Source organism: Ictalurus furcatus, chromosome 17 (assembly GCF_023375685.1).
Source record: "Ictalurus furcatus strain D&B chromosome 17, Billie_1.0, whole genome shotgun sequence".
NCBI classification, from domain to species: domain Eukaryota; kingdom Metazoa; phylum Chordata; class Actinopteri; order Siluriformes; family Ictaluridae; genus Ictalurus; species Ictalurus furcatus.
In genome coordinates, this window is record NC_071271.1 from 19,608,406 (window position 1) to 19,631,818 (window position 23,413).

The 23,413-nt window shown below is 38.6% G+C and overlaps 1 protein-coding gene across 1 annotated transcript; it reads right to left on the reverse strand.

Moving 5' to 3' along the window:
- Nucleotides 1-545: 545 nt before the first annotated feature.
- ptbp2b (polypyrimidine tract binding protein 2b) lies at nucleotides 546-22,020 on the reverse strand. The gene is made up of 14 exons (XM_053646951.1): nucleotides 21,935-22,020; nucleotides 20,926-20,956; nucleotides 20,700-20,760; nucleotides 19,949-20,121; nucleotides 19,427-19,570; nucleotides 16,183-16,344; nucleotides 15,943-16,053; nucleotides 14,486-14,684; nucleotides 10,903-11,018; nucleotides 4,998-5,031; nucleotides 4,390-4,482; nucleotides 3,971-4,187; nucleotides 3,733-3,810; nucleotides 546-2,709 (listed from the first exon to the last, which is right to left on the reverse strand). Exons 1-14 carry the CDS (start codon nucleotides 21,940-21,942, stop codon nucleotides 2,580-2,582), a joined length of 1,557 nt encoding a protein of 518 aa, XP_053502926.1. The 5' UTR covers nucleotides 21,943-22,020; the 3' UTR covers nucleotides 546-2,579.
- Nucleotides 22,021-23,413: the final 1,393 nt, after the last annotated feature.

Genomic DNA, 23,413 nt, shown 5'->3' on the forward strand with positions numbered 1-23,413 from the left:
CATGCACATGGCACAGTCTGAGGGGATTCATTATAGCGTGCTACTTAATAGATTATTGTGCAAAGAGGCCATTTAAATACCAAAATCATATAGGAAAGTATGGGGTTCTGCTAGGCCCCGTCTGACCAGGGCCCGTATAATCATTATAATCCCCCCTCCCTCCCCATTACAGTGCCCCTGCATGCTCAAACCAGAGATGAGAAAGTCTGTTCTCTGGTCTTGGGTGAAACCTAGTGCAAAAAGGTATTGCAATATTTTAAGTCAAAGTTTTTCCTAAGATACCAATAAAATCAATAGACTTTTCATTTGTTACACTGTCTTAAAATCCACAAACTACACATTTACTGTAAATCCAACTCCTACCATTGGCATCCAGTGACCTCTCCATATTCAGTCACAATTTCAGAACAAACTTCTGGACTAGCCTGGTCAAATTTAAATCAAATTGGGGGGTGTAGAAGAAATAAAAAAAGAAGCATGCCTATGTTGTCCTGTGTGAGAAGAAAGAGACAGAGCAGGAGAAAGAGAGACAGCAGAGAGTCAGAGAGGTGAACACAGAGTGACAGGAGTTTATTGAGCATGCTACAGAAGGAGAAAGCACACGGGCACACAGGGAGCGTACAGCATGAGCCTGGTAGAAAAAAAGAACTTTTAATCGCATCACTTCCAAATCACACTGAATTTGTAAATGTAAAAATGCAACCCATGTAGAAAATATACACATCCTGTCCATGATTCTGAACCTAACACCACAGATTCTTTAATCATAACACAGAGTACATCAACGAATGACCTCCACAGCCTCCAAAACACAGCAAATATCAATGGAGATGTTTTTCAAATGTCTGGTATAAATCCTGATTTTTTTCCCCTGTTGATGTGAAAATCAGTGCTAAATGAAACAGCTTGATAAAACATGCAGAAAAATAAGTCAAAAGGCATGGCAGCTTTGGTCCTAATGGTTATCTACACTACCAGTCAAAAGTGTGAACAGTCTACTTTTTTTTGTGTAAATTTCCAAGTCATTTCAATCTTCTTTCCATTTAGAACTTCGGAGAAGCAGTGAGGAGCTCAGACTATTTGGGGAGTTTAAGAAAGGCATTTAACTGGTATTGTACATACGAGGGCTTGAATGCTTCACAATGGCATTTACAAAGCTCAGCAGGTTCAATGCGCAGATTCAATCAACAGCAAGGAAAATGTTTTTGTTTTTTTTAACTGATTTCAAAGTCTATTTGATGAGCACAATTCACACCAATGCATCAAAAATGAAATTACAGGACATTTAGAACATTTTTAATTTAATTCTTTGTTTTCAATCTCTAAACAAGAGAGCGAAACTATAACAGTGGGTGCCCAGTGCAAGTGATAGGTCTGTGTGGGAGTAAGTAATGATCACAGAGGGATCTGATCTGCTGAGGGATTTTAATTCATGCGTTTTTGGACAATTTAACAAAACTGCCTAAGCTCTTCTGCGCATCATGAAAATACTTAAGGATAATGGGGTAAGCTGTACAGTTAACAGAAGCTAATTACCGAAGTGTTTGTCAGGTAAAATTAGTCAAACGCATCGTTGTTCCTCATTATTTAAAATGTAGATGTCCTCTTTAACCCACTCGCATCCACAAACCTAATCATTTAGTTCATTATCTTAATAAAACAATTTTTATCTTGAGAAAACAACCAGAGATCAGAAACAAGGGAATGAATGCCCTCCGTGCTCTTTAATTAGAGTGTGTTTCAAGGACAATTTGCATTGTTAGAGTTGATTGCCGTGTTCATAGTGATCAGTCCACATCAGATTACAATCATCAGCTAACTAACAAACAACTGTTGGCTTTCGCTAATGATTGCTCAAGGTGACACTGAATGGACCTCGGTCAAATGTATGCAACTGTTAGCTTGACCTCACTACTGCCGAGTGCAAGCAGTTAATGTTTAACAAAAATCTCCTTCTACCTAAAAAAAGAAATGTTGTAATGAATTATCTACTACACTGTGTGCCCACAGTGTCACGTGTGTATAAAGGGTCTCCAGCATTAAATTTTAAACTGCATTAAAAGTGTCAGATCAAACAACAAATATACAAACATAATGTGTGCTAGCAGGTGGTTGTTCATCAAATCACGTCACTCCTATTCAGGTGATTCATAACTCAACTGTATTCGGCTGAGTCAAAAAGCAAGCCGATAAAAACTGCTTCAGTGTGGTTTTGCAAAAGATAAATTTCCACATTTAAAATCCTACAGAACAGCAGGTCAGAGCAGTGGGGCAAGATCACGGCTAACAAAAACGCCTTACCACAAACAAAGGAATGTGCCTACACTATATCGCCTGTAAAGGAAGATGGGGAGGGAAGGGGAGATTATGCTGCTTTGTATAAGTAAGGCACATTTTGTTGTGGGAGCAACCAATGGGGTAACATCAGGAAGAGAAATACTGAGAAAGAGACAGCAATGGTGCCTGCGTGTTTCTAATATGGTCTTCAGGAATGACTGATCCAAATGAACTCTAATATCGCTCAACACTCCATAGGGAGTACAGGGGATGAGAAAAAGGATGCAGGCTAGAGTGCCTTTTCATATGGTGGATTTGGAGAAGGAGACTCTGAGGCGATGGCCACGGCCCATATCATAGCTATGGAGGTCGATCAGGGCTTGAATGGCCTCCTCCACCGTCGCCATCTGCAGAAGGGCCATCTTGCGATCTCTGGTGTGAAAAACAAAGGTGTGGACGGTCACATCAACAACATAAATCTGTTCAGAAAAGTGCATAAGTTCTAAAATCAGTCTTGTTCTGCACATTTACAGTCATACATCTAGCATACATTTACAAGAGTCCAATCAAGGTACAGAGCTCAAGGATGAGTCCTATTCCTCATTACATTGTTGTCATAGAGTGTCCAGGTGATTGTCACTGCCTCTGATGGTTAACAAGGGGTGGAACAGAACATAGGTTCTGGGAAAGGTGTCATGTACAGTATGATGGCAGTATTTATTGTAAATGCAGAGTGAACAGACAGGTACACTATATGGCAGCAAGTGTGTGGACACCCACACAGCCATATGTGGTTCTTCCCCAAACTGTTGCCACAAAGTTGGAAGCGCACAATTATAGGATGTCTTTGTACGCTGTAGCATTAAGATTTCCCTTCAGTTAAACTAAGAGGCCCAAACCTGTTCCAGCATGACAATACCTCACTTTGTGCACAAAGCGAGGTCCATGAAGACATGGTTTGCCAAGGTTAGAGTGGAAGAACTCGAGGGCCCTGCAAAGAAACCCTGGCCTCAACCTGACTGAACACCTTTGGGATGAACTGGAATGCTGACTGCGTCCAAGACCTCCTCTCGCGAGTGCAGTGCCTGATCTCACTAATGCTCTTGCTGCTGAATGGGCAAATCACCACAGTCACGCTCCAAAGTGTAGTGGAACGCTAGATTCCCAGAAGAGTGGGGTTATTATAACAGCATAGGGAGACTAAATCTGGAATGGGCTGTTCAACAACCACCTATAAGTGTTATGGTCAGGTGTCCTCACACTTTTGGCCATATAGTGTATCCAGTTCATTCTTAACACTTCTGGGAGTTACTTTAGGTTCTCAGCTATATAAAAGCATTTTATGTATTATTAATATACGTATAACATATAGTAAAAATCATGTAGTAGAAATGCATTAAAATGTGTAAGCTTTAATAGGGCACATCGTCCTATAACAAAACTGAAAATTCTTACTGAAAGAACTTGAAGGCCTTCACTGTGCCTCCAGAGTTGGAGAAAAGAAGTCTCAGGTCCTCTTCATTCACCTTCTCACTGTGGAAAAATACAAATGTTCGTGTTTGGCTCGACAATGATGGACATTTTATCCACCCAGAAGAGGTAGAACCAAAGTGACCCTTCCAAGACACTCGGTCATCTGTTACAGACTAGCCGAGTAGCTCTGAACTACTACTGCTTCTGCTCTACTACTCACGGGATGTTGGAAAGATGGAGAGTGGCTGATGGAGGAAAGATGTTCTGGAAATTCTTTGAGCCAGGCTTTTTGAAACGATGAAGGGGTGAATTGATGAAGTCTTTAGTGAGGCCCTGATCATCCAAGCCTTCTCGAGGAAGCTGCACAGTCTGGTGTTTGGAAAGGGTCACACGGATGATCTTCCCAAACATCTTCTGCCCATTCAGGTGGCTCATGGCTAAAGTAAAATGAAAAGAAAAATGTGTCATTTAAATGGGCAAACGAATGAAATCTGAAATCGATTTAGGCACATTGTCTTGCAAATTCTTCATTCAGGTAGACGTCAAGCTTAAACAAGTACTTTTGTGCTATATATATTTAAATATCTTGTTGATAATCAACTCAGCCTTCTTGACCCCACTGCAGCTATTCGGTCATACCAAGCTGAGCCTGATTTCCATCGGTCATCTGGATGAGGGCGCTGTCCTTCTTATTATAGAGGATCTTGACACGTTGCACATCCCCATACACACCTTCAGTTAGCCGGGAGCCAGATGGAGGTAGGAGGAAATGACGAGCGGAAGAGAGAAGTGAACCATGAAGGACAAGTTAGTGCTTTACAGGCTGGAGCCTGGAAACGAAGATGGCATCTTAAACAAAAACAATCTATAGCATAGTGTGTTTATAGAGTAGAGAACAAAATTCTGATACACCCTCCCATATAGAGGAGCTATGTGATATGGAAAAGTTAAAAAAAACGAAAGCCTACATGCAAAATCATCAACCATGCATTACAATAAGCTGTACATGAGAAGAGACAGAGAGCAAGATAGAGACAGACTTCAAAAGGCCAAAATAGACCTGATTAAAATGTGAACAAAAACATAACTGGTAAATTAAAAAAGTGTGTCCTGAATTACAGATGTTCATATTAACTAAATAGAAAAACAGACAAACTAAAGATGTAAGAATATAAAAATGAATCAAGAAGTAAATAAAATGAAATAATAAATTAAAAAAAGGAGGTAGATTGCCAACGATAACATACCGAAGAGGGTAAAGAGACTTTGGGGCGTAACCATCTTTAGAAGGAGAGAAGAGCAAGCAGCGTAAGACAGGAAGAGAGAAGAGTCGAGGTAGAGCGAAGATGAACAGATCATCCATAACGGAGGGTGGTTTCCCGCACGATGGTGAGGTGACCATGGAGCATGGGTCGGGGAGGTTAATTGGGGCGGGGTTGGTCCGAGGAGGAACATTTGTTTTGTTTTGTTTCGTTTTTGTGTGTGTGTGTTTTGTTCAGGCGCAAAGCATGAACAGGAATGGGTCAGAGGGTTTGGGGAGAAACAGGGGGTGGAGAGGAAAAGAGGTTGGAGAGGAGAAAAAGGGTAGGGAAAAGGAACAAATGGGGAAGGGGTGAAAGAAAAATTAATAAATAAATAAAATGGATTTGAAGGGGAGGACAAAAAAAATAATATACATGTCAGTACACAGGAAATGCAGGTCAAAAATGGCTGGATTCTCTATTCTTTCCTCTGTTTTTTTTTTCTGCTCCCAAACATCGCTGTACTTGTGCCAAATGTAGTCTCCAAAGACCAAACATGGGTTAAGGCACTGATGTAGCCTTACCCAGGAATGGGGAAAGCGAGCAGGCATGCAGAGAATAGGGCAGATTGAGGAGCTGAAGCTTAGGTGAGTATGAAATACAGGTAGCTTTGAATCTAAACCAATGCAAGCCGCCTTCTGTTTTTTTTAAATAGAGTGATAAGGCCATGCAGGAAATGGGCATGAAAACCACCTTGCAGAGTTATGGGCATCAAATAGAAACGTCACGTCATGTTTAAAAAACCACAGACCCACGAGAGTGTTTGGAACAAAAAAAAAAAAAAAAAAAAAACACACACACATGATGGGAAAACACATTACAGGGAGATTTTATAGAGAAGTAGAAAGAGAAGGTGAGAGACAAGATGAGAGAGAGACAGTGAGAGAAAGAGAGACAGAGAAAGTGAAAGAGAGAGATGAGGCGTGGGGTGGGGCTACCACATTTCATACCAACTCTGAATAACTTAGAGAGAGGCAGTGGAACGTCAGGAGAAGGAGAGAGGAGTTACAGCTTAGAGAGAAAAGACAGTTAGATATTACTTCAAGACAGAGCAGCAGAAAGAGCAATAGAGCAATAGAAACGAGAGAGAGACAAAAGAGAGAGAGAGAGAGAGAGAAAGAGAGAGAGAGAGAGAGAGAGAGAGAGAGAGGAGACAAGACAGGCACAGTGGTCAAAACTTGTACAGAATGCACAGAGAGACCGCAGAGACCCTCCATTTTGGCGAGAAATTTATCAAGGAATGCTTTCAGTATATTTATGTGCAGAAAATCTCTTCACATGTCTACAACTTTGTTTACACCCAAAACATTCAGCTAATTTTAAATATACTGAAATGACATTAAAACAACTTACTAAGGATGGTAGAGAATGTACAAACTGCTCACTGCACTTTATGGGACCAACAATAAATTATGCACAAATCATAAAAGTGCCGCAAGTATCAAACCTTTTCAACCAACAAAGTGCTGATGCCTAATCTGGACAAGCTTCAGAAGAGCCAGTTCGGTTTAGTTCCAGCACAAAAATGCTGGTTGTATGGTACCAAGAACCAGTGACATCAGGAGCTTGGGATCAACATCATTGTGTAACCATAACAAGTCTTCAAACGACTCAAGGTTTTATTTTTACTTTAACATTAGGGCAGAGGTAGCTCAGTGTTTAAAGCACGGCGCTACTAGATTGGATGTTAATGAGTTCAAATACCAGCACCCTGTGGGCCCTTGAACAAGGCCCTTAACCCTCAACTGCTCAATTGTATCCTGTCTCTGTTAGAAGCTTCAGCTTTGAGCTAAATTACATTCAACAGTGGTCAGAGTAGTAAACAATCGTTTTACTAGCAACTACAACAACCTGAATAGTAGCTACATTGCCAGTACGAATAAAACCACCGAGCATTTGGGCTGCACAACATGCACAAACATTCTATGCGATGGTGATAAGAGATGCGATAACTTAAGACTAACGTACTTTAATGCTTGATGTTACACAGAACCTGAAAGTGAGCGTTTTTGCTTTATTTATTTATGTTTTTACGTTTATTAAGCAAAAAATGAACAATGATGTCAATATTACTCTTATTAAAGCATATAAATGGTATTACTGGGCAAAGTGCAAAATAAAAGGATCAAGACAAAGATAGTACCATAAACAGTATGCATGGAGAACTGTTTTTTATTTCAACCCTGCCAACATGGAGTGATTTCCTGTTCACCACGTATGCTCTCTACCTAAAGGATAACAATGCTGTTGTGCACACCATCTGAGATTTAGCCACAGAAAGAAGATGTAGCAGAAGAACAGAGCTGAACGTAAGGCATACTTACTTAAGTAAGAGCAACATGTATTCTCTATACTCTTACAAGAACAGTTCTTTTTATAAGTTACTTATTTCGTTGTAACCGAGTCACTGCTACACAACGTGTTTTACGCAATTGTCCCTTTGTTTAAAACTTAAAATGCCACCATTTCAGTTCTCTAAATCTATTAACTAATAACAGTGTGTTCTCACCATGTCCCTTCCATGTTAAACAGCTAGAAGCAGTTGTTTCGTACAAAATATTTGCAGAAGACGATGGGTTCCCTTTTGAGTCTGGTTCCTCTCAAGGTTGCTTCTTTATGTCATCTCTGGGAACCTTTTCTTGCCACTGGCTTGCTCATTAGGGATCCAAATATACATCTGGATTTCTGTAAAGATGCTTTGTGATCATGTTGATTGAATCTCTGTGCTGTGTGTGTGTGTGCGTGTGTGTATCTTTGAATTTCATTCATGTTCAATCCATGTCATGTTGCACCTTGCTCAGTGCCCTGCAATGTCTTTAATTACTGTAGTCCATGTCTCTGAACTCATATACACACATCATGGCACTTTTTTTATGCTTTATATTCCATTTACACAGTTTTTTTACTTTGCACTTGACTACCAACCTACTTCATTGTCTTTTTGTCCTACATACTTAATGCTGCTTGCTATTTTGCACTTCTGGTTAGATACTAACTTCATTTCTTTGCCTTTGTACTTGTACTCTGCTCAATGGCAAATCCATTGTAATCAAATCTCAACTAATGTGAGGCTGCTCAGTCCTTAAAGTTGTATACAATCTCTAAACAGAACAATTTAACAACAGGGCTGTTTTTCAAAAACCTGGAAATATAGGTATTTGCTGTGCTCTTTAAGGATGGTATATCAGCTTGCAGGTTGAATAGCTTCCCAGTTGATATTTGCGGCACCTTTTTCCCCCTTGTCATAATTACACAGCGTTTTGTCATCATTCATCCCTGGGGTCGATATTATATCCAATACAATTTGGCTGTAGTTGAGTAACTGTTTAAGAAACCATTTGGTTTGTGAGCAGTGACACTATAGACAAATGCACTTATGAGGACGCAGGATGTTCTACTATCTTTCAACATCAAGTTCAACTCAACAGGCACAACAACAAGAAAAAAAAAAGTTGTATACAAATAGCTGAAATGCAAAGTGACACCAATCAAAAATAAGGTGGTCATATGCTGGTTTTACCTTTAAAAATAATAATTTGGCAAACATATATATTTTTTTGTACTGGAGGGACAAGGATAATGATGCGGGGTTGCATCAGGGTTGTTATGGTGTCATGGTTTCAGGGTTTAGTCATAGTGTATGATCGGGGGGTTACCTCACTGCTCACGTTTCCAAAACACTGATTAAAAAGCATTTTTGTCTGTCACTGTCTATTTTGTTTCACACCGATCCTCCAGTGCTTCCTTACTCCTGTGGTTCTTCATCCTTTTCCTGTCCAGTTTTGCTTCCCACCTTTTCCTCCCGAGTCCTCCTAAATCATACTACCTCTGCTGCTACTCCTAGAATATTATCAACTTAATCAAATGCATATAATGATAACATAGACTAGACTAGGTTACCATACTGTGAAAATGTAATCAGTAACACTCCTACAAGAGAGTTTAGGATTCTGTAAACCGCATGCCTAATTCACCTCACATCCCTCGACCCGCCTTGTCGAGTTGTTCAGTATCCTGCAGTATTCCTGCAGGAATTCTTACCAATCCTGTCCACTTCTGCAGTTACCATTTTGTTTGTACCAACCTGCAATATTTTCTAATGAATACACACACATGCATACATATATAGATATATATATATATATATATATATATATATACATACACATACACACACACACACACACACACACATATATGTATATATATATATATACACATACCTAATCTATAATCTGTTTTTGATAGATACATTTTTTTTGCTCTTGTGGTTTTTTCCTTTTTTTAATTACTTTTCATAATTTTTAAAAAAAATACTTTTATAAAAGTATATAACGGACAGGTATGGAACATGAATGATACAAAATGTTTCTGAACACTATAACTACTTTGAACAAGAGAACTAGGCTGTAATAACATGTACTATTATACATGTAAAACATGTTGCGTTCCATTCGTCTTAGATTCTAAAAACATTCGCAAAAGAATGATTTTGTCATGTGACATTGTTAAATCTCCGGCTCTCAGCCCCTCACTGAACAGAGCAGACGCAAAGAGACGTGTGAGTGCAGCGGGAAAGCAAGACCTCGCGCTTACAGGACAGTACTGGCGACATAAGACAGAAAGTCGCTAAGGTTTGTCCAAAAAAATGGCTAGGTGCTTTTTTTTTTTTTTTTGCAAAGAAAAGTCACTAAAGGGGTCTGAAATGTCGTCAAGTTGGCAACACTGGTCTGCACTGACAGTTGGATAAAAGGCAGGCTAAACTCCGCCTCTCCCCAGCAAAAAGAAAATACAGAGAGGGAGAGAGAGAATGTGGAGTTTTCCATTTATGCACATTCTATTTGAAAAGCAATAAAATACAGAGTACCCACATAATGTCCTGTCTGTTTTTTCTTGAAAAAATTCACACCCCCTTCCGATCTCTCCGCGCCCCCCAGGTTGAGAACCACCGACCTAGATGGTTCTATTTCCCAAAACACAACCAAATTAGTCATTCAAACCAGGATGAAGCAGTACCTAAAGATGAGTGATAGCACCGCACAAGCATTTGGTATCCTGTGTTAATCAGTGTGGACTTCCTCTAGCAGCAGTTACCCTGAAGCTGGAATGACTTTCTTCCTCATATATTTATGCAGTGGCATATAAATTGTTGCCACTGCATAAACATCAGACTCAGGTAGGAGGTGTTACACAATGTTTGGAGGTGGAATTGTACATTAGAAGTAATCTGGAAGATAATTATAGTTCCAGGATGATTTGTTTAGAAACGGTATATATTAAAAACACACCTTTCTGCTATTTAATGAAGCCTTGGGTACAAATTGTGTTGCTCGTTTGTACATTGAGGGACATGAGGGGCATGCAGTTTACACAATGCCAATATAAAACTAATTTCTTTTATGTCTTGGAATATTATTTGTGTATATTGTTTTATTTTAATTTAATATACTTCTGTTAAACTGTATGATTTTAATGCATATATAAGCTGCTCTTAAGACCTTCTCATTTGATCTTTTCTTCTTTTAACCCCATTTTATTATAAAAAGAAAAAACTATCATTGAGAAATTCTAAAAAGCTGGACCAAAAAATTAAATATAATACCACAAATGTAATTCTGTATAAACATGATGCTGAAAAATTGTAGAAGATCCTCTGAACTTAAAAAAAAAAAAAAAAAAACAAAGTTGGCAGATGACTGAACACAGAGAAAGTGTAGAACCAGAGTCTGCTGGGGGCCTGACTGAACACATGACTGAGAACAGAGAGAGCAGGGAGAGTGTGTGTGTGTGTGAGTGAGAGAGAAAGAGAGAGAGAGAATGGGTATGGGTGTGTTGGGTGGGATAAACTGACCTCATCATTGAGATTGCTGGCTAGCAGCACTGCACCAGCCGCCGAGTGTCCTGACAGAGCGACCCGCCCAGCTGCTGCTGCTGCTGCGGCCGCCGCACTTAGAGGACTGATCGACCCTAGAGAGAGAGAGAGAGAGAGAGAGAGAGAGAGAGAGAGAGAGAGAGAGGGAGGGAGAGAGGCAGAAAGGAGAAACGGAAGCAAATAAATAGAGGAATAAAGGGTAAAAAGGAAAAGAAAGAGATAGGATGAAAGAGTTAAATATCAGTCAAACATTCATTCCCAGCAACCCCTCTGACCAAAAGGCATCCAACGTGTACAGGCCAGTCGGCTCATTTCCACACAGAAGGATCGGTATTGAGGAACATATAGAGACAAACACTTCGGCTTGTCTCTTCCTGCTTTAGCTGTGTAAATCAGTTTCTCCATCTTACAATTCGCCTCCATTTCTCTCTCTCTCTCTCTCTCTCGCTCTCTCTCTCTGAGAAAGCATCTCTGTGCAAATTCCTCCTATACAGGCCACAATGCAGAAACTTTTCCTCACTGTACCTGTCCACGTACAAATTTACTGTGCCGCATCCCATTATCTTCAATGAAAAGTTCTGCCAGATCTGTGTGGCACATGACAGTTGCTGCATTGTTTTATGTGAGCAATAATACAATGTGTATATATATATATATATATATATATATTATTTTTATTTATTTATTTTTTTAAAAAGGTTGATGCACATTATAATTAAGAAAAACAAACTCAACACACAGTTCTTATTTGATACAACACAAGATAAATGGCACACAGTGCATCAATGTGTATACTCCCCCAATGATATGTTCAATGCAGATTGATGTATTTTTTTTTATGTCTATAACTAAAACCACAGAGGGGCAAAAAAAGGTGATGCAGCAGAAAAAATTTGCAAGTAGACATGTACCCTTCCTGCTGTATCTTCTGAGTAGTGACAACTCTGACAGCACTGAGAAATGTTCTTCCAAAAGAAAGAAACACCGCAGAAGAAATGTTAAGAAAAGTTAAACACCAGAGAAAAGGTACCCAGAGAGGACGGAAATGCTCTGGAACAAGAGTAGGATGCTTGGTGTCTCCTTAGAGAGACAAGCATGCAAATAATTTAAAATATCAAAAAATAAGAGTCTTTAGAAAAAACACTGTCCTTTTCTTGCCTTTATCATTCTGCAAAAACACTTCTGCGTGTCTAAGCAACCTCGTCCTGAATGAAACAGACGCGGAGGTAGATGATTTTTAAAAGTCCAAGATAACAACATTGTGCATGTGGGATGTTCCTGTATATCGTATGAGCGATTATGGACATATTCCTTTTTAAAACATAAATCCATTGCCTAGGACCTCTGAGTGCTGACTGCAGTTTATTGCATATGTAGACAGAAATAGTGTGATATTTAGAAACATTTTGGCCTCATCATTTGTGAAGCTCAAAAAGCTGGACCTACAAGTGACAACAGTGGTGGTCACAACAATGGCAACTGTTACCAGGGACAATGACCTGCATCAATTAACAAAAACTAGCAACATAATTTTTCCCTTTTTTTTTTTTTTTATCCGAGTGAGGCTGCCCTTGGAAGAAAAGGGAAACAAAAAGGTATTATCATTATCTCTGTTTGTCCTCCGCAGTGATAAACACTTACAGGTGCATCTGAAAAAAAAATTGATAGTGGGAAAAAAGAATTTTTTCCCCCATAATTTAATTCAAAAAGTGGAACTTTCATCTATTCTAGATTCATTGCACAAAGTGAAATATTTCAAGCCTTTTATGTTTTAATCTTGATGATTACAGCTTACAGCACATGCAAATCAAAAATCCAGTATCTCAAAATATTAGAATAAAGGATTTATAATACAGAAATGTCGACCCTCTGAAAAGTATGTTAATTTATTCACTCGATACTCGGTCAGGGATTTAATCCTTTTGTACGAATTACTGCATCAATGCGGCGTGGCACGGAGGCAATCAGCCTGTGGCACTGCTGAGGTGTTATGGAAGACCAGGTTGCTTTGATAGCGGCCTTCAGCTCGTCTGTATTGTTGGGTCTGAAGCATGAAGTGAATCTCCTGGTAGACGTCTGCATCGACTCTCGACTTGAGAAAACACAATGGACCAACACCAGCAGATGACATGGCACCCCAAATCATCACTGACTGTGGAAACTTCACACTGGACTTGAAGCAACTTGGATTCTGATCCTCTCCACTCTTCCTCCAGACTCGGAGACCTTGATTTCCAAATGAAATGCAACATTTACTTTCATCTGAAAAGAGGACTTTGGACCATTGAGCAACAGTCCAGTTCTTTTTCTCCTTAGCCCAGGTAAGATGCTATTGACATTGTCTCTGTTTCAGGACTGGCTTGACACTAGGAATGAGACACTGCAACATTTCTGTTTATTCTTTATTCTAATATTTTGAGATACTGTATTTTTGATTTCCATGTGCTGTAAGCCATAATCATTAAGATTAAAACAAAAAAAGGCTTGAAATATTTCACTTTACATGTAATTAAACAAGAATATATGAAAGTTCCACTTTTTGAATTAAATTACAGGAAAACGAACTTTTCCACGATATTCTAATTTTTTGAGATGCACCTGTACACATGTGTTATTTCATTCACATCAATATTAGGTCATATGAGTAATCAGCAATATCAGTAGGAATATACTACATAGTTACGAATCAGTGCAACACTAATATTAATAATAAACAAACAAGACTGAATCAAAGTTTGAGCTGCAGTGAGAGGATCTTTACTGCACTCCTACTGAAAGTATTGGACACCTACAGTACTGGTTTCAGTGAACCAAGATTAATTGACTAAACACCAACTTAAAGCTTCTGTTGTACTGTCTCCTCAGCTGGCTACAGAACTGAATCTCCATAGAGAAAGGTTTTAATTAGGCTTTTTTTTCCCCCACTTGCTGTTTTTTCCCCAAAACAAAACAAAACAAAAAAGGCTCATTTGTTTGTCCTGTATAAGTATCTTGCCACAAACAATGACTGCATGGAACAAGTGTGTTTATGAAGGACTAATTTATTATATTTCAGATATAATAATGGCTAATTAGGACTGAAAATGCCCGGTTCATGTCAGAGGATAACAAAGTAACGGTTCTAAAATCAGAAACTCTTTTTCAGATGGCCCAACACAGGCTACACTATACTTTAAAACATTCATATAAAAAGAGTCTGCATGCAGCAAATTGTTTGTACAATAATACCGCTATAAATTAAATTCACATATGCTTCTGTAAATGGATTATGCAACACACATCTAGCCTATTTCCAGACTTTCAAGCCAAGTAATTTACCACTTTATACTCATTTAATGCTATTTTACCAGCTGTAGTAATTCCAGCCTAAAAGTATATTCAAGAACCTTGGAAATCATTTAAGAGTTAAATAAAAACCAACCGGAATGAAGTACTTTCATAAACAAATTTGTATTGTTATGATTAACTTCTTCTGGATGGCCAATTCTGATTATACAGGTTGTTGTGCGTGTCCAATAAACAAGGTTCACAGCTCTACGCTGGATGAGTGTACAAGTCTTACCAAGCAGGGATGTGGAGTCTTTGCCAAGTGCAGCGGCCATCGCTGGATCTACAGAAGGCTGACCGTCTGCTGCAGGCAGCTCGGGTCTTGTGTAATCTCGACTCTTATCGTTGTTGTACTTCACGTTTAAGTTGACCAGCTTGGAGAAGTCGATGCGCAGCGTGCAGCACGAGTTATAGATGTTCTGTCCATCCAAAGACTAGAGACAATGATAAAGAGGTGTTAAAGCATGTTCTATCTTGAAGCGAGCTAGTTAACTGTGCACTGAAGGAGCAAAATACTTTCATTATGTTCCTGTAATGTCTTTAGTAAAGCATTATACTCTAATAATATAATCATTGCTCAATATTGAAAATTATACTGACCCCTGTGTGCGCACAGCTTTATTAAATGTGCAAGTCTGTATCACAGAGACTTAATACCTCAGCCTCACCTCAGTCAATCTGTTCCTTTTGTGCAGATCTTGTGTGTGTGTGTGTGTGTGTATACCTGTATTGTTGAAGGTAAACGTGATTACACTTTTGGATCCTTCTCTGAACTGAATGCCTAGCTCATTTATGTTTGTTTTCCATCACCGTCCAATATCCAAGCAAGTATTTCTTTGTTTTTTGTATCATCATTATGCATTTAACCATAAAACAAAACCCTACGGCATGTGAGGCCACCATAATGAAGTAAAACATGTTTCAATTAACACATTTGCACTTATTGTATTGACTTATAGAATCATTTACCCCTCAGGTTTCATTCCGTCACTTCGAGCTTTTCATTCATACGTTTGGATTTTCACCAACTGTTACTATAAGAGAGGTTCAGACTAGAAAAATCCAGGCAGGCAGAGAAATTCTGAGAAGGAAACGGTACTTTACCCCAACACAGCATATGCTGGAGGATAAGACAGCAATTCTTTTCCAGATGTGCACAAAGCAACAGTAACAAAAAAGTCCGGTGTGGTAGCTATGCATTAATAAGCAGCTCCTCCATTTGTTTATCAACCAAAGACCACACAGTCCCGCCCACTTGGTTAATATTGCCTCAAGTACATTTGTCTCACAAAATGTTTATCTATGTTGGCAGGAAGTAAAAGTAACCATTACACGAAACAAATATGCCTTTCATATCCTGCATCCTTTAGCTTTCAGTGAATCAGCTTTCCTGCTGAGTGAATTATACTGTCGTTTAATCTGCCTGCACTTTTAGCTGAAAAGGCAGGAAAAAAAGTGCTGTTTTCAGGTGGACCCCAAATCGCTATAGTGAGGGGGTCACAAATCATACATTATTGTAAGTAAGCACAGGCCTGTCAAGGTACCTATGCCTCATTTAAAACATCCACTTGATTTTAAACAAGTGCAGGTTTTAATCTTCTTGCTGTTAAACTATGAATGGTCATTATCTTTAGGTGATGGGATTTTGAGGATTTCACAGAAGGATTGTGTTTGTCTTGTCAGCTCACTCACCAGTTTGGCTTGTTGTGCATTTACAGGCTCGCTGAATTGCAGCAGCGCTTGGAATTGATTATTTTTGGTGAATGTGATTATCTTCATCACTGTCCCAAACTTGGAGAAGATCTAAAAGAGAAAAGATGCACAAGTAAAGCCTCAGTGTTTACTCAGTGTTTTTTTCCTGCCGTAGATATATTGAAAGTATTTATTTATTTATTTAAAAAACTAATTGGAGGTGTGTGGAAAAGCTCTGACCTGCTGCAGGACGTCCAGTGTTACCGGGTAGAACATGTTATCGATGATGATGCGCAAAACCGGACTTGGCGGCGGTATTAACACGCTCTCTCCTGCCGAATCTGAGCTCGGAGAACCTCCCTCCTGTACGGCGCACACTGCCTGCAGAACGGCCTGGGCACGCTGACCACATGGACAGGACAAAAAAAAAAAGACAACAATGCAGAAACTAAATCAAATTCAAGCTCATACCATTATTCTCACACACACACACACACACACACACACACACACACACACACACACACACACAGGAAACAAAGAGGCAGGCTGTAAAATGATCAAATGAAAGGCTTAGCTTTCAGTCCCTTCTGCACACCACAGTTTTTAAAAATTAAATGTAAATCATGCAAAATACAAACATAAGATGCTGTAAACAGACAGTCTACTCTGGATACTAGAAATCCATCCCATGCATTTTTCATGTCTTCAACTGAACTGTCGCTACTCCTTATGGAACATTTGTAACCGTTGATTCACACCAAAAGACATCAGTTATCTGTTTTAAATTAAACCAGTTCCTTTCCCCCACTGATATTTTACTACTTTACATTTGTTATTACAGTAACATGAGACATATATTTATTTGAACTGTATATATTGCCTTGTGTTATCTGATATTTATTTAAACATATTTATTAGACTTCCTAGTTGTGAATAGTTGTCTCAAGAATGAACAAAGCACTTGTGTGTTAATATATTTTTTTTTTAAATAAAACTTGAATTCAGCAGGACTCTGTTAAGCAGTGCTCAGACTAAATCAAATATAATTTGCCTCACAATAATAGGACTATTTAAAGCAGGGGTGAATAGACAGCTCTGTTCCTGGAGGAGTCCAGGCTCCAGCACAGGCTAGGGACGATTGACGATCGATTCCAACCAGCTCAATGGCTATCAAGCCAGACGATTTAAATGTCTGTAGGAAAACGTGGTGTCTGCAGCTATAAGATCAACAAAAATAAAGCGTGTTGTATCCTGTCCTATAGGTTTCCTTTTTGCCTATTTTGTGTCCTATATGGATCTTAATAACCTGCTGTCTGACTTCAGACTAGAGCAACAAACATCTTTCTCTGATGTATCTTAGCTTCCCATGTCTGTGCTGCCAAACAGATAAAGCTGTGAATATCTTCCCATGCAAAACATGAACAGAGGTTAAAATTTGTTTAAAAATTGACAGAACATGTTAATTATCAGGGCAACTCCAATGTATCAGTCCCTCCAGGATTTTGCGATCGTAGAAACGAACGCAAAATCAAGCAAACTCCGCAATATTCGGAGGAGCTTGCAATTGTGCAAAATTACCGCAGAACTTCCGCAGATTTGGGCCAAGACGCGTCATGTGAAGTCGTCACGTTGTCGCGTTCGGTCAAAGCCCTCTTCGATTCTTGTGCGTCAAACGAGTACAGCTTAAAAGGTCTCATTTACCAACAAACATCACTGTGAAAGGCCACGCAAAACAATTTTGCCAATTCAAGTAGTTTTCCACCCAAAAAAAAAAGCGCAAAATACTCTGCAAGTCGCATTGCACATTTTAATAAATATGTAGAAAAAATTCAAGCATTTTTGGCCGCAACAATCACAAAAAAAAACTGATCTACATTTATACATTTGCATTCAGAGCATTTGGCAGAAATCCTAACACTTATCTCATTATATAACTAAGCAGTTGAGAGTTGCTCAAGGGCACTGGCAACTTGGCAGTTCTGGGATTTGAACTCACTTCCCTCCAATCAGAAGTCCAATGTCTTCAAACACTGAGCTACAAGAATTCAATAAGTATCTTCGCTGCTGTTCACCACAGAGCACATGCATGTGTAGTTTTATAAACCTTTGATCAAACTAACCAGTTTATATGTGTATGTGTACACTCTTGGTTTAAAATGTGGACGTTGGCAGCCACAGCAGCCCTAAGGCTGGTGGTATTCTTTAAACGATGCCAGAGCTAAACAAAAAGAACCTCTGCAGTACATGCAGCATTCAATATACTTAAAAAGAGCACAGTCTTTCTAGAAGGCTCTGTACTGTTAGGGGGCACAGAGTGGCTTTGAGAGAGCTGTGAGCTGAGCAGACTTCAGAAAATAGCAGTGTTGCCAGGTCAGTTTTGCTGCAGACTGCAGGAGAAGTGCTGCCAGAGGAAACTATATTTAATACCGCTTCTTTAAAGTGTATTGCACGACGTTGCTTTTAACTATTACAATGCATTTTGCAATAGTAGTCGTGGTGTTAACCTTTAACAAAGCGTCATACAGGGTTTGAAAGGGATGGCGACGGCGGCGAGGCACAAATGCCACAGAGTGGATTGCTGGTTGTACTATTACTTTACAAAAGACAGAAAAGGAATTAGGATATTCGAGTTCTCCTTGAACATGTTTTCTGCTGTTGCTTCCCACAAGAAAATGTGCAAACAGAGGACATGCATACCAAACTGCAAGCAATCGAGGGTTGTATAGATTGCGGGTAGGAGGAGGTCTCAGAAGAACAAGATGAAACCACTCAAAAGACTTCTCGAAATTAATTTGAATTATACTACCAGCTTAAGAGCTCAAGATTACCGTTTGCTTAATAAGGAAACACCAATCAATGGTGGGTACTAGCAGGGCGAAAGGAAATGGAAGAACCATTTTCAAGCCTGACTAAGTTAAATACAAGTGGCATGCATCTGGTTTCAAGGTGTTTTCACCCTCATGTGAGTGGGAGTTCAGAAAAAAAAAAAAAGATCATGAGATGAAGAGAACGAACATGGTCAGAATGAGCAATAATTAATTAGCAGTTCTTCCGTTCTGTGGGATTTTTCCCAGAAAAGAGAGGAAAAACAACCACATCTCATTATATTCATCATAGCTTTCAAGTAAGCTCTTTTTCCACAGAGTCATTATATTTGCGTCTGACCACTGCTGGCTTGTAATAGCCTAAGCGAGAAGGTTATGAGTTGAAACAGAAGTCAATTGGTTTGATTGCTTAAAAAAAACCCACAGTGTTTACATTACTTTTTTTTTTTATCTTGGGAGGAAGTACAAAATATTTTGGGTGGATTTTTTTTTTACTAATGTGCATTGCCAGTGGAGTGTGCAAGCAAAAAAAAAAAAAGTCCTGCATACAGTTGTGTTAAAATTCCCAGAATTCAAACCTTATTTCCTTTTGCAATTGAAAGTTTGGATCTCAGTTTGGTGGATAAGAAGCATATTAAAGTGACTGGTTTACGAACCTGATTGAGTGCACTGTCCGTTTTGAGCTCTTTGTGGTTGGAGTACTGGATACACACAGGAACATTTCGCACTTGAGGGGTCACTGCTGTGTAGTAGTTCACCATGGTGATCGCTGCTTCCTCTGTCCCGAGCTCCAAAAATGCCTGGTGGAGAGGATCAATATTTAATAGTAAATATGTTGAGCAAAAGTACTGAGACGTCGAATCAACTGTACAGACAGACTCATTTGGACTTTCAGTAGGCAGGTCATGATTTCAAAATATCGGAACGCCGAATTAAAGCATCGTTAATAACTTCCGAGTTACAGATAACGTTAAACACACAGTGACTTTTAAAATAAATAGCAAACTATGACACAACACTAAATAACATTATTCCAAGCTATTTAATCACCTCATTATAATGTACAATATAAACAACTGCCAAAAAAAATCCTTGTAAATAAATAAATAAAACTATTCTTTAAAAAATTAAATAAATAAAAAGAAGAAGAAGAAGAAGAAGAAATTCTATCCTCACACCTGATTTTTGCCTTTCAGCATCAGGATATTGGTGACTTTCCCAAAGGGTAGGCCCAAGGCAATGACTTCTGTCTCAGAAACCTCGTTCGGGAGTTTACGAATGTGAATGACTCTCGAGGGCGGGTTTTCCATGCTGTCCTCCACTCGCAGTTTTTTGCTGTCACTTCCATTAGCTGTGAATTACACCACAAATTCAGATTAGTCATCATTCGGCATTAAAGGCAAGACTTCGTTAAATTATGGGCTCTATCCACACATTACAGTACGTAACGTCTAGACTTCTGGCCTTCAGACATTTTAACAGAGTGGTGTATCAATGTTTATGTCTGTATTTATTAAAAATGCATCACATCTGGAAATGCCATCTAGCGAATGTCATTTTTAAATATTCTGAATGTACATAAGATATGCGGCGAGTACAAGAACAACGCCACACATGCTGCCACAGCTCCTGCACCTGCAAGCAAACTCAGGCATAAACCCGTGTTCTCTGCTTTGCGTTGGGCCGTATAGGTTTCCTATAACAACACAACACATCCCACAACCCGTTTTGTCACTTATCATACACGTACATGTGTATGATGCCACAATAAAATGTTCAAATATTTTTTTTTAATAAAAAAATTAGGGTGGCCAATGCGTGGGGTTGCAGAAAATTCATAATGTCAAACTGGGCTCATCTGTCCAAAACATCTGGAAACCCCTGTATTAAATCCATTGTTACTCTATATAAATTTTTTTTTACACTTACCCTTAACTGAAGTGTTTGGACTGCTGTAAAGACTGCCAGAAAGCAAATCATCTGAACTTCTCTGAGGAGGGAAAAAATCACGAGGCCAACTTTAAAGAAACATTATAATAGGATGCACGTATTAAACGCCATCATTAAATCCTAATCCATTAACCTTACAATATGTACGTTTACGTATTCACTTAAATAAAGTATGAGCCACAAAAAAAAAATGACAATAGCTTACCTTTACACCAACTGCAACATCACTAGCGATGCTGAAGAGAAAATGAAGAAAAAGGTGGAAAAGATTATTATGGATATATTATATTATCGTGATTTTCTGTTTGTTCATCCATGCATTACGACAGCATCCTTCAGTAAAACAGGAGACTAGAATTAAATGTTGTACTATAATGAAGTAATAAAGATTAGTTTAAAAAACCTGATAAGATGAATTAACGGATTACGTTTCCTATCAGATTAGCAAATTAACTCACTGACCAGTTAAAGGTTCGGGCTGAAAGATGAATTACGAATTCGGTTACGAATAAGATCCAGGATAAAGTCATGGTTATGGCAAAATCCCAAACAGCTTTCAACTCACCACACACACACCAGACACTTTATTAGGAACACCTGCTCTTGACCTGTACACATGAATGAGCAGTGCAGGTGTCCCTATTAAAGTGGCCGGTAAGTGTATAGTGCAATAACACTAATGTTATATGGCTGAACAGGAAGCCAACTGGGATTTTAAGCATTCTTTTCTGTATTATCACACGCAGAATAATAAGATACCCTGGTATCTAGGTTAAAACTAATTTTAATATATCCTTTAGTAATATTTGAGAATATTATAACACATTTAATATCTTCAGAGTGAAGCATGTTTCTAACAAAGAACCCCTTCAGCTGAAGGAAACTAATCAATACCAGTTCTAAAAATAGTATTATGTGAGTTACCTATCTGGTCTAAATTAACTGATGAAGCAAAATGTATAATAAATTATGATAAAATACATTTACTGTTTAAGTATCTTATAAAGTAAACATGGCTGTAGCTTGAATCCTCAAAGTACAATGCGGCTAAATGCTAGCAAAGCCTATTCAGTGCTAGCTAACAGCGCGAGCTGAGCTAAGCTAAGCTAAGCTAAGACTATCTCGTATTTCATTTATTTTATTTTATTTTTTTTACCAAAATGAAAGAGCGGAAACAGTTTAGTTTTCATATTCGCACAACATTATACACTCACCCGTCCATTGTTGGAAAAAGAGTCTGTTTTCCACCTTTAAACCTAGCTGTTGGTAAGCTTATACGCAAAATGGTGGCGAGTCTGCAGGTTGTGTATTATTGGAGTGTGTGTGTGTACATGTACAGAGATTTGGGTTGCCAGGTCTGAGAAAAAAAATCTGTCCTTCAGTTAATACTCAATTCTGCTCTTTTTAACCTTAGACTAAATTGATGCCCTGTTGTTCCATCCATCCATCCGTTTTCTATACTGCTTATCCTTCATGGTCGCGGGGAACCTGGAGCAAATCCCAGAGGGGCATGTGCAAACTCCACGCACACAGGGCAGAGGCAGGAATCAAACCCTCAACCCTGGAGGTGTGAGGCGAACTTGATAACCACTAAGCCTGCCTTGTTGTTGTTTGTAATATATGTAATATATAATATATTAATTACATGTATTTTAATAAAATATAAATGAATGAATCATGTATTAAGACCAATTGAGGTGGCACACCTCTTTCTCAACATGAGCCCTAAATCCTTACTCTGTATTTCATCTAATAGTCCAATAACCAATAATTCTTATGTTATTTATTATGACAATAATAAGTAACAATTTATGATACCATTTTGGACTATTATATTGGTTTTGTTTTTGTTTTTGTTTTTTTGTTTGTTTGTTTTTTTGAATACCTCAATACTAAGGATGTAACCAAATACAAATGTGTGCTAAACAAATGCAGGCATGTACTTTTTGCTATTTTGGCTTTTTTATTATAATTTTATTTTTTATTATTTTTTATTTTTTTAAGAGAGGTTGCCATAAAGGTGCACATGTCATCTGGTTGAAACTAGTTGTGTGCACTGAGATGCAACTAACTGCCTGGTGAGGGTTATGGTGATTTAAATTAGGCTACTGCTTTGTTTATAGTTTTTTTTTTTTGAAAATATGACCAATTAAATTCTTTAGGCACCACTGTGGGAAGGCACAAACAAAAATAATAACTGCCCAAGCGGAATTACAAAAAATAAATAAATAAATAAATAATATTACAACCTGGAGAGATGTAGCTGAGGTGGAGGAACTGTCAAAGCCATAATTCAGACCATGCTGACAGTGCTGACATTTTTACATCTGAGGTTTTTTTTTTTTTTCAGTGTTTTCCAGAATTAGTTGTATGGTTCATAATTCATTTATAGTCCTTTCAAAGGGAACTTCGATCTTGCGTTTAGCATAACACTACACAATGTCTCGTTCCCTTCTCAGGGAACAGGGTTACATGCGTAACCCAGACGTTTTAGTCCATGCACTGTTCAAGTTTACATACGAACACAGATACGGATATGGATATTTGAAGCACTAAACATGAAGATACAGCCAGTGTCATTGTGCTACAATCCTACATAATACATTCTGCAGTGATAGTCATGGTGGGTCAACTTGCTTATTTTCATGGGAAAACCACAGACCTGGCAACAATCACACAGACCCTGTGTCATG